Source organism: Periplaneta americana, chromosome 2 (assembly GCF_040183065.1).
Source record: "Periplaneta americana isolate PAMFEO1 chromosome 2, P.americana_PAMFEO1_priV1, whole genome shotgun sequence".
NCBI classification, from domain to species: domain Eukaryota; kingdom Metazoa; phylum Arthropoda; class Insecta; order Blattodea; family Blattidae; genus Periplaneta; species Periplaneta americana.
The window spans coordinates 162,964,028-162,982,752 of NC_091118.1; the positions used below are offsets into that span (position 1 = coordinate 162,964,028).

Consider the following 18,725-nt stretch of genomic DNA (forward strand, 5'->3'; position numbering starts at 1 on the left):
ATGACTTAACTCTACCAATGGTAGTAACACATATTTATTTGGATTTCCTGATGATTTACAGTGGAGTTGCTTCTCTGATCATAACAGTTAAAAATACAGAACGGATAATTTCCAAATCTGTCGGTCTTCCCATTGGGAGGGAGAATCAGGCTACGGATTTTAAATGAAACATCTCTTTTATTTTAATTTCTAATATTGGACGTATTTTTTCATATTCAGTAGGCTATCTACCATCAATTCATATGGGAATGCCGCTGAAGCAAGTAAATAAAATTAACATAATGTTTATCTAAAAAAATACAAGATGGTATTTTATTCAACTGTCCGAAGACAAGTCTGGGCTCCTTAAGTGACACCAATAAGGCATCACTCATGAGACAACTTGGCCAAGAGATACAGGGATAGGGTGGCCAGTTGCTTTTCTCCTATTATTCATAATTTACTGAAAAATTAACAATAACCATATCCACTTACTACATGGAGTAGGAAGTGAGGAACTTTTCATACAACAGTTATTCTCTTATTGCATATAATATTGTGTACCCACAACACTCACCACAATGAAAATAACTATAGTTACTGTATTTGTTTACTTACATGTTAGCTAATTATTATTATTGATATGACAATTAAATAATAATTTGTATATTCATTATGAGATAGTAACAATAAAGAAGTTAGATTATGCACTACTATTTTCTGCGACAGGGAAGTCTTATCTGGTGTGGCTCATTAATGTTTGTCTGAAGCCAACAAAGAAGATGCTTTGGATTGCAAAATAACAGTTGTTTTGAACTGTCGTACCATGCATTAGTCAATCAGAAGATACCTATTTGTCATAAATTTCTTGTAAATATGACTTTTTTATCACTGGAAAAATGTGCAATGAAGATTTACTATCTTAAATGATACTGCTTATTTATCTGATTTAACATTACAAACAGAAGATATAAATGTTTTAAAAATTTATTAAATTAGCAATGACGTGACTTCCAGTCAACGTCTGGTACTGGTATAATGTATTTACCATAGTCAGATCCTCGAGTCTTGTCCGAACACCCTTCACCATTTCTTCTCTCTCAGTATAAGCACTAGGACAAGGGTACAGGGACGCGTGAAATCCTGTGCATACCTTTTTTACTCGAGATTTTAGTTGTTCTCCTTGGAAAAATGCCACAAATACAGTTTTGTAAATCTCATTACCCTGGAAGATAAGTTGACATTTTAATATCTGGTACAGTTTTGTAAATCTCATTACCCTGCAAGATAAATTGACCTTTTAGTATCTGGTAAAATTTTGATTATGTTACTTCTGTTGTATACAGTACTATATTTCATCACAGTTTGTTACATAACATATATTATAATTTGATATGTTCTACCACATACTGGTTTGTAAACCTTATATTTAATTTAAAAATCAAGTTTATATTGTTGAATTTTTGGTTGTGGATGGTCTCAACTGAAGTAGGCTATGAAAGAGTGAAATATTTTACTTTAACGAAACTATTACAACTCGCAGCAGAATGACGGTCGTAAAGTGTATAATACTGTGACATACACAAGTTATGGCAGAAGAACGAAGTATAAGCAATAATTCGTTAATTACCGGTAAATTGTATATTAACGAAAAATTAAAAAAATCAGTAATTTAATTTATACGTGTAAGCAAAATGAAACGGAGTGTTAAGAACAATTGGAGGCCCCCAAGTCTTAAGATACAAAATGTAAAGTTTACAGGGGAGAAAAACGAAATTTGAAAATTTATATATGCATGTAATTAATTAACATGTTTTATTTTCAATTTGTCAGTCCAATTAATGAAAGGAAGGAAATTTTAAATTATAGTTATGGAATTATAGATATTCTCAAATCTTATTTTTGTTTTCCTATGAAATTACATTTTGTGGTTTATAAATGTATCATTCTTAGCAGTTCAATTAATCATTAATGAGATTAAACAATATATTAAGCAATATTAATTTCATCATATTATATGCAACAGACATTCAGAATATTAGGTAAGATGGTGACAATACTAAGTCCATTTTGTATCTACAATTTATCTCTACATATTATCAGAAACTTGAAAGGTACTGTAACTAACTGTAAATACTAATAAAACAGTTTTTCCTTTTGCGCAAAGTTTAGATTGTGAAATTAATGACATTGAACGCGAATACTTTTTTTTTTTGCTTAAAACTGATTAATTATGAGCAAAGAAAAGCATAATGCAAAAATGAGTGGAAATATTCACCAGAAAATAACAATTTTGACCAGTACTTGCATAAACCATTCTGTTTCAAATGTCATGTCAATTCAAACATTACAAAAGCTTTTAAATTAATGGAACCTCATGCTCTTTCTTTTAAATACAATGTTACTATAGCCCTCTTCAAACAAAACTCTTTAAACATCTAATAAATATAGATATTTTTAATGAAGATAAAATGGAAAGAATTGTACCGTTTTGGGATCTTCAAGTGGCTCATCCAAATCAACCTGCTTGAGGAACACGTTACCATGAGAAATTCTCCACAACATTCGTTCAAATCCCGCAACTCTCTCTCTCGGAACAACACCGGCCACAAATCTGAAATGATTTAATACAGACGTGTACCATCTCTTTCATATATTGCTGATTTTTTTCCCTAAAGAAGAGAACAATGAATTATTATTTTATCACGACTTAAGGCTGAAAAATAAACATAATTTAAGAGATATGATTTTAATGTTGCTCATGTTTAAGATAGAATTTTTATAATTTAACATCTATTTACACATTCAAGAATTTAAGTACATGTTATATTTTAAGTAAGACTTACGGACTAGATTTAAGCCCTTTTTTTCTTATAGAAATGACATTTTTTAACAGTCGTACCGTAGGTAAAAAAATGGTCGTTCCAGAATAATAAAATTTCAAAGACACTTGTACTGGTACAGCAGAATTTCGTGATATGGGCATATGGACCAGATGATAACATCTTGCCTTTGGGAGAAAGGAGGGAGTGGCATGATAGGTGTCCTATATTACCAAAATTAAAATATCATTTCCGTTACTCGTATTAATGGGATAACATTAACTCTCTAAAATAACAGGTAGACAGTAACTGTTAAAATGTATAGATGAGGAGGCGAGACCTGGCATGTGAGCTGCACGTGAGAGAAAAGAATGAGCGATCAGAAGAGAGTTTGTTTCATGAAAGTTAATATCACACCAATCTACCGACATGGAAGTTCATGTCAGACTAAATCCTATCTTTCCCCTCCATACACACTGGTGATATAGCCATGGCACATGATATGACCACAGGACAGGGCTCCAAGCAAAATTATCGGTGATATCATGTCTCTGCGATTTCAATGAGACTGTAGCAGATTCTGGTGCTCGTATCAGAAAAAAAAATGTTCTTAGCTCCGTTGCGAAGGTTCTGTAGACTTCTACAGTTATACATTTATCTTTCCTTCCTCAACATTGTGCACTGCTGTGAGCGTGGAAAAATAAAATGTATGCACTATTATGTTCATTGAAACTTTGAGAACGGAATAAAATGAAGAGCTTGGGGGAAAAACGATGAATGTCACATTTCTATTAAGGATTACATAAGATCTAATTCAGTTTATAACTGCAAGATGTAATGCTGTTTCTATAGAAAATAAAGGAAAGGATTACTGTATTCGTGGTGATAATTCTTCTTTTTACCATTTTTCATAAGAACAACATTAAATTTCGCAGTGATCCATTGAATTAGATAATGACATCAACCTTAAAAAAACTGTGACATTCATCGTTTTTCCCGCAAATTCTTCAAATGAAATTGGGTTAACAGCATGGATAATAGTAATCTAATTTCATGTTAGCAATTAAATACGACTTTATACTAACCCAAGTCGTCCACGGACGTTGGTAGCTTGTGTGGCAGGGTCATCACTAATAAGTGCCCGTGAAAGCGAGTCACCTTCCCTTTCTTTGAAGAAGGTTTCTGTTTTCTCAAGGACATGTCTCAGTTCTGTTAACTCTAGGAAATTCGACTTAAGGTTCACTGCATTCTGACTCAGTTCGATTATCTCATTTTCTGTCTTTTCTAAGCTTGCCTGTGGAGTAAATAAATTCCAAAATGTTACAACGTTAGTGCATTTTAATATGAGCTATTACATTACTAATTACTAGAGTCCTGAGTTTGGTTACCTAAAGCCTCAAAGCAACCCGCAACAGTATAGGTACCGTATGTAAGGAATATAGCTTAATGTCCCAACGTTACGTTGTTCAGGTCTGCTGTTCAGTGAACATACGAAGACAAAACAAAGATAGGCAGTTGAAAATGAGTGCTACAATAGAAGAATTTAGTAGCGAGCACGTCATGAGGAAAGAAGTATTTTATCGAAAGGAGGGAAAATTGTTCATTCTAAACACTTAAAATGTTTACATTCAATTATTGTAATTTGTAGAGACTCATAAAGCACGCACTCACAATTTGTTTTATTTTAATTTTGTGTAGAAATTTATATTTTTTAATTTGTTAATTCCAAACTTTAATTAGATGTGTTTTACTTATTGTAAAACTCATGGATAGACAAGTTCCGGGCACCAGATAACTATGACAACTAAAAATTGTATGTGGCATCTGAGTCGTTTATCGAGTTCAAAATTTTTTAAGACTTCGATTTCTTTTACGTCACTACGATTAATACATAATATTAACAAAAGCAGTTGTAGCAAGAAATTCCAATGTGCTTTTTAAATTTTAAATTAATGTCGTTGCATTTGTTATGCATCTCAAGATATTGTCCTACATTATTTCAAGGCATCTCTGAGAGCGTGTGTTTGCATTGCATAGATATTTAATAATTCATGTTGAATCTTTCGTTCACTACTTTTAACACTTGAATATAAATAACTGATTAAATGGCAATCTTACTCGTGTTAATTATGTAAGAATGTGCGGCTTACAGCTGTTTCGGTGCTACTTGACACAATCCTCAGAGCCTTCATGTAAATTTAATAATTGTTTAATATATTTCAGTAAATGTATCTTTATCTTAGCTACAATGGTTTCCTCATTGCATGTCTGGACGAATAAAGGGGCTGGCTCCTAATTTTTTTCTTTTCCTAGTAAAAATTATCTTTTACTACATATCAGCTGTCTTTAAATATATTTCGTTATTGTTGTTATTAAATCCAAGTGGTATACCTGTAGTTCACTGACTTACAAACACGAGTACACGAATAAACAGATGTAGACACACAGCACTGGTGCATGGGGGAACATTGCTTGATTCACTGAAGCGTGAACTGTTGACTTGCAACTTGCTGCCCGCATGAAGCTAGTAAGATCGATGTAGGCTACACTTAATTTGTATTCAAAGGAACCAAACGCAGGACTCTACTAATAACACAACAAATTAATAAAGGCAGGGTAGATTAATTAACACCACTATCTGTATAATTATTTCAATACTATACTTACTTACAAAAGGCTTTTAGAGAACCTGGAGGTTCATTGCCGTCCTACATAAGTCCGCCATCGGTCCTTATCCTCAGCAAGATTAATGCAGTCCCTACCATCATATCCCACCTCGCTCAAATCCATTTTAGTATCATCCTCCCATCTACGTCTCGGTCTCCCCAAAGGTCTTTTTCTCTCCGGTATTCCAATTAATACTCTATATGCATTTCTGGATTCGCCCATACGTGCTACATTCCCTGCCCATCTCAAACGTTTAGATTTAATGTTCCTAATTGTAAATATGTTCGGTGAAGAATACAATGCGTGCAGTTCCGCGTTATGTGACTTTTTTCATTCTCCTATAACTTCATTCCTCTCAGCCCCAAATATCTTCCTAAGTGACTTAGTCTTAAACACTCTTAATATAATGCTTTAAATATGAATAACTTATTTTTAGGGATTCAGTGAAGAATTCAAGTTGTTGGTACGCAGAGATAATATCATCACTATCACTATCACCACCACCATTATAATCACCATAGTTACCATCTTCTTCTTCTTCTTTGGCACTACGGCCCTTGTAGTCTAGCCTTGGCCTCCCTTAGGATTTTGGTCCATTCCTGTCCAACCAGAGCCTTCTGCCTCCATCTTCTCACGCCTAGAGTCCTTAAATCTTCCTCCACTCCATCCAACCATCTTAGTTTCTGTCTGCCAATATTGCGCCTGCCTTCTGGTTTTGTGTTTAGAATCTTTTTTGGTATTCTCTGATCATTCATCCTGATTACATGTCCTAACCATTCCAACCTACGGGCTTTGATTTCAGCAACAATATCTGGAGATTTATATTGAGTTTTCAGTTCTGTATTATATCTAATCCTCCAGTGCCCATTCTCATATTTAGGACCATAGATTTTCCTTAGAATTTTCCTTTCCCATGTCATCAGTTGTTGTTCCATTTTCTTCGACAGAGTCCAAGTTTCACTGCCATAAAGCACAATTGGTCTTACGACTGTTTTATATAATGTAAGTTTTGCTTTTTTACTTATGCATCTTGCTCTCAAAGTTTTGTTAAGGGCTCTCAGGCATCTATTTCCCCCAGCAATTTTTTGCCTCATATCCGCATCTGCAGTGTTTTCTTGGGTAATTAGAACTCCTAGATATTTAAAAGAATCTACTTCCTCATATTTCTGTCCATTTATTATAATATCTTTATTACAAATGCCACTTGGTCTTATGTTTCTCATATATTTAGTTTTCTCTTTATTAATTTTTAACCCCATGTGCTCTGCTTCTGTTTGAATTTGGGTTACTATTTCATTTAGCACTCCAAGAGATCTACTCATGACCACAATATCATCTGCATAGGCCATGCACTGTCTGGTCCTATTAAATATGGTACCATTAAAATTTATATCCATGTTCCTAATGACTTTTTCAAGGCCAATATTAAACAGAATTGTAGATAAGGAGTCTCCTTGCCTCACCCCATTTACTGTTAAGAATTTATCAGATAGTTTTGTTTGTATCTTTACCTTATTATATGTTTTGGAGAGGGTTATTTTTGTTAAATTTACCAATTTGGTAGGGATACCAAATTCTCTCATAGCCTCCAGAATTTTAAATATAGTTACCATCAGCAAAGTATTATTAAAATAAACTACATCATTTCTGTGTTTCCATCACATTTAAAATTAAACTTATTTTTTTTACTAATCTAGTTATTTTTTAAACGAAACACTAATCTGCCCCATCTCTTATTCCTACATGAATTAATATATGAACTGAATACTCCATACATTCATATCTTAAATTTTATTCTCATTATGTTTGTATAAACAAACTGTACCTCAAGATCTGTAATCTCTCTTGGGTTTGGAGCACTGGGAAGATCTTCAATTTCAGGAATGGGCAAGTTTTCCTTGCTGAGTTCTTCTTCAATGTATCGCAGTTTTCGTTCGAGCTCATCACAACGTCGAACTTCATTCACGAATTTCCGTTGAAAGGAGTTCAATTCTACATTAAACTATAACAATAAACACATTATGGAGAGAATGAACAGTATATTATACAAAATCTATACAGTAACAGTACTAAAACAGGATATTTTCACTACTTTGGTTGCAAAATTCTGTGGTGTTTGGTCAAGACGTGATAACTCCAAAAAACCTGTTTTCAGTTACAAGCATTTTTATTTTCACTTTTCCTATACAAATCATACCGGTAATTCTAGTTTACATACATGAAAATAACATAAGATTACATGGAGATATCACCTCTACACCAAACGGAAAGAACTATTTTTGATATAGACCTGCACTTTCAGCTAAAAAAGTCATTTTTGGAGTTATCATGTTTTGACCAAACATCACAGAATCGGTGTCCAAGATAAAAAATGGATTCCAAAACATTATACGTAACATTAAACAATAGGAAACTAGACAGGAATTCATTCCTGGTCAATGCAATGTGAAGCATAACCCACTTGTGAATCCTACAAATGTTCCTTTGACCCCTCTGCACATAAAATTAGGATTAATGAAACAGTTTGTCAAAGGATTGGATAGAAAAGGCAGTAAGTAGTTCTTGTTACCTGCAACAATTATTTCCCAATTTAACATATGATATGATATGACATGATATGATATATTTCGTCACAGCACTTCTTTACATGTAATGGTGTACCACACATTTCTGTATCCGGTGCCACCATTAACATATTATTACAATAATACATTATTTGCAGTACACGTCTACACAAATACTCCCAATTACGTACCTTTTTTGTTATTTGGTCAAACTCCCCTTCAGTATTTCTCCTACATTTCATTTGCTATTCTCTATTTGTTCCTTAATCCTAATATATCTAATATTCTGTACTACTTTCACACACCCTTTATCCTCTAATTAAGTTACTATTCACTAAAATCTCAATTTCAATTTATTTCTGTAAATTATCATATTGAATTATGTGTCCTATTTGTTCTTTGACCTTTTCTTCTATCTTTCTCTTATATTCATTTACTGTTCCAACGTTCAAATGTTAGTATTAATTTTATGCTGTCACTTGTTCACTTCTCTTAACCCTTTCTCACTATTTTCTCTCATTCCTATTTGCGCTCACTTTCACTTTCTCACTATTCTGCTTTCACTTAATCCATTGTCACTATTCTCACTTCCTATAAATAGCTTACTTATATTTTATTCTACACATCTGCTTATACACTTTCTCTCTCCCCTATACTTCTCGATCTTTTCCAGTTTCATCTTATTTGCACTTTTTGATCACATCCATATTTTTTTAAACGTATCAAATAATTTAACATGCAAAGTTAAAGGAGGGTATTTCATTGGCCCACAAATAAGGAATCCTTTATAAGACGAAGTTTATGAAAGTAAGTTAACAAATGTGGAACTGGCGACTGTCTTGCCTTTAAGCCAATGGTGGATGCGTTTCTTGGCAATAGGAAGAAAGAACAATATGAATCTTTAGTGGACATATTACCTAAATGTTATAAAGAAACGGGCTGTAGGGTATTACTGAAACTGCATTTCGTCTATTGGCACTTATATTTCTTCCTGAAAATTGAGCGTTGTTAATGATGAAAAGGGAGAGCATTCATCAAGGCATAGTCACAATGGAAAAACGTTATCAAGGTCGTTGGGATCCTGCAATGTTGGAGAATTATTGCTGGTTTCTGAAGAGATAGACAGTACTTCTGGCTAAAAGTAGCAAGCATTTTAGGGCCAGTGCAGGTATGAGTTACGCATTCAAACAATTGAATTGCGTATAACAATCATTCTGCTGCAGTCAGAAGTGTGAAAAAGACTGAATCCGTGAGATATGTGGAGGAATAATATTGTTGAAGTTGATATATATATATATATATATATATATATATATATATATATATAGGGCATATCAAAAGTCCGGTAACACTTTCAATATTTTATTACACAAAAAACTACTAATGATAGCACTTTCAAACACACGTCAGTTTAAAAGTCAAACTCTCAAAGTTATTCAGCTGCTTAATTTTCAGTGATGAAGCGACATTCCATGTGAGTGGGAAAATTAACAAGCACAACTGTCGTGTTGGGGTACACAGAAACCTCACAGAATCATTGAACATGAGCGTGATTCACCAAAGGTGAATGTTTTCTGCGCGTTGTCACAACGAAAATTGTACAGACCTTTCTTCTTCATTGAGGCTACTGTGACTGGACATTCATATCTGGACATGTTGGAGCAATGATTGGTGCCTCAACTTAGACAAGATCTCGATGACGATTTCATCTTTCAGCAAGATGGGGCTCCGCCACATTTCCACAATGCAGTTCGTGCTTACCTGAATATGGAGATGTCTGATCGTTGGATAGGACGTGCTGGAGTAAGGGACAGATGTTTCATGACATGGCCACCAAGGTCACCCGATATGACTGCATGTGACTTTTGTCTATGGGGGTACCTAAAGGACCGTGTGTTTGTACCGCCTTTGCCACGTGATTTAGAGGAACTAAAAACCAGAATTCGAGAAGCTACCATCACGGTAACAGAGGATATGTTGAAAAGGGTATGGGAAGAGTTTGATTATTGTTTGGACATCTGCCGAGTCACTCGTGGTTCACACGTTGAATATCTGTAAGGTGTAAACAGAACTTTGAAAGTTTGACTTTAAACTGACGTGTGTTTGAAAGTGCTATCATTAGTAGTTTTTGTGTAATAAAATATTGAAAGCGTTACCGGACTTTTGATATGCCCTGTATATATATATACAGGGTGTTTAAAAATACGGGGCATAATTTCAGGTATGTATTTCCCACATGTAGACAATCAAAATAGTTCATTACAACATGTGTCCGAAAATGCTTCATTTCCGAGTTATGGCCTTCACAACATTGAAATTCACCGGAACGTTTTTCTTTCCGCAGGTCGTTGTCATTACAGAAGATGTTCAAAATGTCCACCTCCTGCTTGAATACAGACCTCACATCGATGTCTCATTGACCTGCGAACACGATCCCAAACTCCAGGAGTATTGCGTATGTCCTCAGAACATGCCACAATTCGATTCCGAAGGGATTCCAAATCAGGCACTGGAGACGAATAAACCAATGATTTTAAATGGCCCCACAAGTAGAAATCGAGAGGGTTCAGATCAGGTGAGAGTGGAGGCCAAGCAATTAGGCCACCTCTACCTATCCATCGATCAGGAAACCTTCGATCCAAGTACCGGCGAGTGTGCAGGAGCGCCATCATGCAAGAAGTGAATGTGTTGACGATTGATCAGTGGAGTGTCTTCTAAAACATGAGGTATGGTTCCGGTGAATTTCAATGTTGTGAAGGCCATAACTCGGAAATGAAGCATTTCCGGACATATGTTGTAATGAACTATTTTGATTGTCTACATGTGGGAAATACATACCTGAAAATATGCCCCGTATTTTTGAAACACCATATATATATATATGTATAATTACAAACCACTCCAGTCAATGCACAGCAATTTCAAATATGACTCGCATTGACATTCAAGAACAAGAATTAATAAAAATCACTGATCATATCTATGCATCTTCTGAAATCTGATTTACAAATAAATGAAGAGCACCATTCGGAAATCCTGAATAAGTTGAATACACCATGTAGGCCTAAATCAACGAGTTCCACTTCTATTACGCACACTTCCAATATAACATCAATTGAACCACCAACCACATTCAAATTTGAAAATTGTACATTCAATAATAATTATTCCTTTTAAAACTATTCATTCGGAAATCCTGAATAAGTTGAATACACCATGTAGACCTAAATCAACGAGTTCCACTTCTATTACGCACACGTCCAATATAATATCAACTGAACCACCAACAACATTCAAATTTGAAAATTGTACATTCAATAATTATTCCTTTCAAAATTATTCATGTTTATTATTTATGTCATCGTCGTTAATTAAAACTTTTCTAACACTTGTGTATATTGGTTAGGTTATGTTATAGCTTCTTCTATATGATATTATGGATAGTCACGTATCAGAGATTGTTTAATATTAAGATTTATTGAAAATCATCTGTCAAGTGACGTTGATTACTGGGATTCGGATAATTGAAGTGGAATGCAACTGTTTTAATAAAAATGAAACTGAATCAACAAAGCCTTCTTGACTAGTAACATTGCCATCGTGTATAGATCGAGAACTTCTCGACGAGAAGGCATTGCTAGTAATCATAACTCACTACTGCCATCTAGCATGCATCTAGCGTAATTTTTGTAATGTTGAGATGGTACAATAATACATTTGAAGATAGTTGTATTTTCGTAAGTCAATTAATATTTTATTGTTTTGGAGTACTTCGTTACTTCTAATCTTTATATACTTTCTTCTAATCGTGTAATAGTCAATTAAATCCCACTCGAGTTTTGATTTTCTCTAGATAAATCAAAACGTCTAGTGAGATTGCTGTTGATAAAACGCTGAACTTGTACTGCTCAGTTGGCGGAGGCGCTTGCCTACTGCTCCGGAGTTGCGCTCGGGCATGGGTTCGATTCCCGCTTAGACTGATTTTCTAGTTGGATTTTTTTCGAGGTCTTCTCCAACCATAAGGCGAATGTCTGGTAATCTGCGACTAATTCTTTGTCTCATTTTGCCAAATTCCATCTCTTCATCACCAAGTCCATCGACGCTAAATAACCTATTAGGCCTAGTTGATATAGTGTCGTTGAATAACCTACTAAAAATTTAAAGAAAGGCATATGAAAAGCATAAAATTCGAGTTTTATTAAGCATTTTGCAGGATAAGAGGTGCCAAGTTCTTTGGGAAGTCATTTTGTGAGATTAATGAACTGTGATTGGAGGCGCCATGTTGCGAGATTAGTGAGGTGTGATTTGATAGAACGAAACTAAATGGGGAGAACAAGGGAACATTTGTACGAAAAAACTAACACAAAGTTCGGAGACATCTGTATCATAGTAGACTACTAAGTTAGCTAGATATTTAATGACCATGTGGTCAATATTCAATTGTAATATTATTATAATATATGTCCTACTTGCAAAAATAAATAATTTTTTGGGGGGGATAGGAGAGGGAGCGAAATTTTTATTTCTTTATAGCCTACTATTTTTATTTTCGTAAAAAGAAAATTCGTTAAATTGAAATATTGTAACACCAAATTGTATGGGGAAAAAGGCAGAGGATAGGAAATAAACAGGGGCGAATGTTAGTCACGAAAGTTAGGCATGCTCTTTTATTCATAGGGGAAGATGGGAGGATGTAATAATTCATAATTAATAAAAATGATCAGACCCACATAAATAATTTATTTTATAATTATGAAATCATTATGAGTCATGGATCATATTCGCTTATCAGATGTAGAAGTTCGATATAGTATAACAAACATGGCCAACAAAACAGTTTATTTAGTTTTTCGACCCTGCCAATCAATGCATATTGTTGTATTGAGATGCACTGAACGAGCACACATATTCCCTATGTCTGTCTTCTCTTGAATAGTCCTTCGGGAAATGGATTTAATAATAAGGTTTCAATAAACATAATTCCGAACTCATTGCAATACTTCAAATTAATGTTTAAGAATTAATAATACATGCATTCCGCTCATACAATTACATTGCACTCGCAAATCACAGCGCATTCCCGCTGTCAATACTGCTCTGTGTAGCTTTAAATAGTCATTGGCGTAGCTCTCGAACCAGAGCTTCAAACAACACATAACAGAAGCATGTGCGCCTAGGACGGACTAAGGAGGAAGGCACTTGCGCGCGCATCATATTCTAGATATTTCTAGTCTTTCCTGCAGCTCCGAAAAACGAGCAAGCGTTGCGATACTTGCGGTGTGCAACCTGCGGATGGTATTATGCCTATACAATATTCCAAAAATGAAAATAAATTTTAATGTACGTAATCCCATTTTGAGAAATACACATTCTACGAAAATATTGAGCTTGCGCAGCAAGCATAGCATGCCCTGAGAAATCGCCCCTGGAAATAAATTCATTATACTGGCGTTCGTTATAACGACATTTTACTGAACTAACAGATTTGTTACTCACGTCTCTGAACTGCACGCTGCCAGCCTCCCCCAGCTCCGCAACGGACGAGTACGCGGCTTCGGGCTGAATGAAGAGCTGGCACAGGGACATCTCCTCGCTCCGGAAAAACGACCCCATGATGGCGGCTTTCTTGCTCTCACCTCCTGCAAGAACAAGTCATTCAGTACACCGCTTCAATGAGCGAGCGTTAAGCTACTGGACATGCGTACATAAAAGCGATGGCTTGTCTTCTTGTTGGGCGCTCTCGGCTATATAACTGAATTGATGAATGCAGAAAGAGTTTAAGTCCACTTTTTATGAAAACGACTGAAGACCAGTTTCACAACCCCTGAAGACAGACCCATCGAAGAGCACAGAAAGGAAACTCACTCCAGCATTTTTTGTGTGTGAATATTGTGAGTTATGACTCTAGAGGGTTCATGTATGTCTACGGTGTAATATTAAGAACCAATCATTTTCTTAGAATTAATATTCTGTGTCATTGTTAATATTTTTGTTATTTATCACGTCTTGAATTAATTGTTTGAGAAAAAAGATTTAATGTAAAATAACATGCTTGAATACACTTTTTATTGAATATTTCATGTACTTTTACTAACATAATTTATTCGCTAAGCAATTAATACTGTTAATGTCTGTTGATTGCAGAAAAGGTCCAACAGTTTTAATAATTAATAACACACAAACTACCAGTTAAATTGGTTTCATTTAATGTTTAATCACTGAGCATATATGTAGGCCTATACTTTTTAAATAAATAAGAACTAAGTTATTTTAATGTAACCCAGAAAATTCTAAACACTTTTTTTTTTCAGTTTTCTCAAAAGTATATTTTCTAGACTTAAGTCATTTCTGCAATCATCAATTCAACTACAGCGATGTAGTGCTTTCGACGGTTTGTGGCAGAATGTGCACGTAAACACTAAAACAAATTGAGGAGCGTTTTTGCTAAACTCGATGGATGCAAAATTTTGCGAAAATGAGTTACATATCACAATCATATGATGTTTAACTTCTGTATCACCCTATGCAGTCAGATTTTGCATAACTCGGTTCATACCGTGTGTAGAGGACGATTAGAAATATCTCCTTCCCACAACATAAAATGTGTATACAATAAAACTCGTTTTATGAAAAAAGTAGTTTTGTGCATCTATCGAGTTTAGCAAAAACGCTCCTCAATTGTGTTTGCATGTTTATGGTTTAATTTTACGATGCTTTCAACTGTATCGATTATTTGGCATCGTTGAAGATACGTTGAGATGCTTGTCATTCAGAGACTAGGAAAAGCTGACGGTGCTTTTACAATAAATCTTATACACTCTCAACGTATGGTTAAGTTAATGTGGTTACGCCGATTAAAAAGTTAAGAATGTTCTTTGTATTCTTATTTTCTCAATCATTTGACTTTTGGCCTTTGGCCAGTTCGATGTGAGAAATTCTGAATTATCGCGTGTTCACTATAGGATTGCCAACAGCGATATGGAAAAGCAAAGTATGATGGCAGTTGATGAACTGAGGTTGGTGTGTTCTGACAATGACTGTAAAATTCTTTTGGAATCGGGCAAGACTGATATGTGTAGCTGATGTCCACATTTAACACAAATGTTCAAGTACTATGTGAAAAACTGATTGAACTATATATTAGTAAATACTTGTGAATCTATGGTACGTAATGACGGCGACTGTGAGATTCTACAGAAACAGGACATCATGCTCGCATCGTAGTAGTATACCCGATCCAACGAAACCACGTTTATTTCAATCGTGTTATTGTTAGTCACGAAGTTACGGTGTCAGAGTGGATCATTCTGCAAATATTACATCGTTATATCACAGTCTAATATATACAGTCACGAAGCTCAATACGTAGTAAATATGCATCCATAGATAGTTGCTAACCATTACAGACAATGAGAAATAGTACCTGCACAATCTATTGTTCCTAGCACCCTCACAACTCAAGCTTCGTGACTGTATATACTAGACTGTGGTTATATCGCCGTTTCCGTCCTGGTACCCCATATCTCGGTCTGATTTTAAAGAAGTATTCAGGTCAAAAACACGCAACCAATCTCTTTTTATCCAACGTAGACCTCTACATTTTATACACTTTAATTATAGCGAAAAATCATAGAAAAAGTTATTTATTTATTTCACAGGTTTACAATGACTTTGACATCTTCCTGTACCCATTTCAAGATAGAAAAAGTTTAACGAGTTTATATTGCGTGATCGAGATAGAAAAAGTTTAACGAGTTTATATTGCGTGATCGAGATATTCAAAGTCTTGGTTAACCCCTGCGGTGGCTGAGTGGTCAAACCTTCAGACTGTCATGCAGACGGTCCAAGTTCGAGTTACGTACAGGCCATAGTAACACTTGTGTAGCATGTTCATATGCTAATTAGCACCTTACCTGATGTGAGAAGTTAGCTTCTTTGAAGTGCTACAGGTTCCCTGCAACACGACAGGGTGAGACGCCAGAAGAACCACAAATGACCGTTACACAGACGGAATGAGAACATAGTCAATCTTATCTAGGCAAGTGAAGAACAAAAAAAATTATCAAATAACATCTGGACCACAGATTATAATTGTCTTGTTATCTTGTTATTATCACTACTACGTAACAATCAAAGTCAATTAGTATCGCGTATTAGAATCCCGTGCCGCCTTCATGAAACAAAGATTAGCAGCAATATCATAGGTGTTTATGCATATTCTACGAGATTGAGGTTATCGGCGTGTCATAATGACGCAAAGAAAATATGAATGTAACTATGTTGACTGGTTTTTCAAATTTTTAACCTTGTGTTGAGATTAGATTTCTCGATGTTTGATGCTTACAAATCCTAACAAGAGGAATTTTTTCTTCCTACGTCAAAACAAATCCAAATTATTACACAAAATATGTAGGGCATGTTCTCCCTCTAATTAAGTAAATCTTGTAAAGTGGTAATTTCTACCCGTTAAAAGCAGTTTAATGCTAAGTAGAAGGTGTAGTAACTAGGGAACGGATTTCTTGGTGTTAAAAAGAGAGATTTATGACTTTATAAAACCCAATTTAGGACTTTTAGGAGTTTATATAATTGGTAATTAATAATTTCAATTTTAATTAAGTATTCCATTTTAGATGGAATCTATGTACAAAAAACTGGTGCTGATAATGAATGCTACTGAACTGAAAATTGAAATTCTATCAGTGCTGATTGGTCAGTTTTATTTTGCATAACGGGAGTGCACTGACGCGAAAACTAATTTGTAAGCTTTCGCCTAACCTGAACAACTTATCATCCCTTTTATGTTAGGATGAACTGTTCCAAACGAACTTCTGTTCCAGGATACTAGATAAAATCTTCTTTCCTCCACTTCTAAGACAAATATGGAACGAACTTGTCAGACCAGTGTTTGTCTGTAATATATATTAGGGCTACATTATTTTAAATAAGCCTATCATTTTTGTAGTTTTTTGGGCATTTTTACATTTTTAATACCGGAATTTTTATTTTAAATATATGCAAATTACTAAAAATGTGCTTTTTAGACAAAAACATAATTTTTAGTCATTTATAGAGTTTTATGGCTCATTTAGGCGTTTCAGGTCCTATAGAATTTTAATAGCGGGATCCAATGTACATGAAACGTAGAGATATCTTAATGATATAATCTAGGAAATAACAAACAAAATAGGTACTGTAAGGAATAAAATTCCATTCCCTAGTAATAACCAAAAGGCTGTGTTAATATCGTGTCACCTCGAAATAAACAGAAACTTGGTCTTTTTCAAAGCTGTTCAGGTTTGTAATATTCCGTGTTTCTTCACCACAGAAGCAATAGTATGATATTTCATTTTTACGGTGATGTGGCTCAGAAGATGATTTTTGGGTTTTCAACCTTGTCATGGCATTACATTATTTTTCCACGTTTTACATATGCTTATGTTTCGTGTTCATACATAGTACGAGTGCGAAAGCTTACTGGAAGGATCAGTATATAATCAACTTACGTAATTTTATAATAATGAACGACTATAATCTTAGAGAAGCACTTTGAATTAAGCTTCCTTAGTTTCAATCACGCACTTGCTCATGCGTTCATTTGTCCATCTGCATACTTGATGTTCGAACCCTCTCCGTCATCTAACCATCCGTATACTTAAATGCCACTCAAAAACTTTGGAACTATGTGATAAGGCGATAATAGACAGCACTCACTCAAAAACTTTGCAACATGGTGCTGCAACACTCATTCGTTCAATAGCTTTGCAACGATAATGGAACAACAATCATTTAAAAACTTCGCAACGAAGAAGAAATAGGCTACTAATTCACTCAAAAACTTCGCAACGATGAGGCAATACTCATTCCTCAAAAACTTTGCAACGATTTGCAATACTCATTCACTCAAGAACTTTTCAACGATGAAGACAATGCTCATTCTTCAAAAACTTTGCAACGATGAGTAGTAAGTACACAAGCTTTAAAATATTAAAATTGAATTCTGGAGGCTACATTGAAACTGTAACATACGTATATCTTAGATACCGTAGTTGAAAAAGTTTATAATTAGGCAACAATCTAGCTTTACAGGTTCCCTTTGACGAAGCCCGAGCTACTTGCTTGTTGCTATCAAAAAAGATAAATTTGTACCTTCACCTTACGTAAAATTGTGTTCGGCTCATTTTAAAGACATAGATTTTTGGAAAAGTAATGGCAATAGAATTTTGAAAGATGATGCTGTACCATCCCTCTTTAATGTTCCAAGCCATTTGCAAAAAAAAACGATATATTATCTCTGTTGTTACAATATCAGTATCATTAAAAGTCAATCAGTAACTTAGTTTACGACAATAAAGAATACTTAATTGTTAGTACAAGTATATCAGACTGTAGAGAAATCCCACTGAGTGAATTATTTAGACTTACACATCAGATATTAAACACAATTAGTGGAAATATAACTTTTTGTTTTTATTATATAAACTAGCCGTACCCGTGCGCTCCGCTGCACTCGTTAGAAATAAATATAAAGTAATTACATAATTAAAATAGGACATTTGATCCAGGGAAGATTCGTGTTTGATAGAAGGATAAATCGTTTAATATGTTACTTAATTTAAATTGTATTTAAATAATTAAAATGCGATCATTTTGGTCCAGAGACCACTCATTTGGGGCAATGACAATTCCTTTAACA

At 34.6% G+C, this 18,725-nt stretch overlaps 1 protein-coding gene across 3 annotated transcripts in view; it reads right to left on the reverse strand.

Moving 5' to 3' along the window:
* The window catches only part of LOC138694741 (V-type proton ATPase 116 kDa subunit a 1-like), a 36,466-nt gene extending 20,382 nt beyond the window's left edge, over positions 1–16,084 (reverse strand). For 2 of the 3 annotated variants that reach the window (XM_069818746.1, XM_069818745.1), the window contains exons 1-6: positions 15,946–16,084; positions 13,529–13,671; positions 7,294–7,470; positions 3,887–4,095; positions 2,467–2,593; positions 1,028–1,204 (exon numbers count right to left, since the gene is read on the reverse strand). In XM_069818746.1, coding sequence (XP_069674847.1) covers positions 1,028–1,204; positions 2,467–2,593; positions 3,887–4,095; positions 7,294–7,470; positions 13,529–13,645 — 807 coding nt within the window. In that variant the 5' untranslated portion in view covers positions 13,646–13,671; positions 15,946–16,084. Of the gene's footprint in view, positions 1–1,027; positions 1,260–2,466; positions 2,594–3,886; positions 4,096–7,293; positions 7,471–13,528; positions 13,672–15,945 lie in introns of those variants that run through there. The other variant, XM_069818748.1, reaches the window with a different exon arrangement.
* Positions 16,085–18,725: the final 2,641 nt, after the last annotated feature.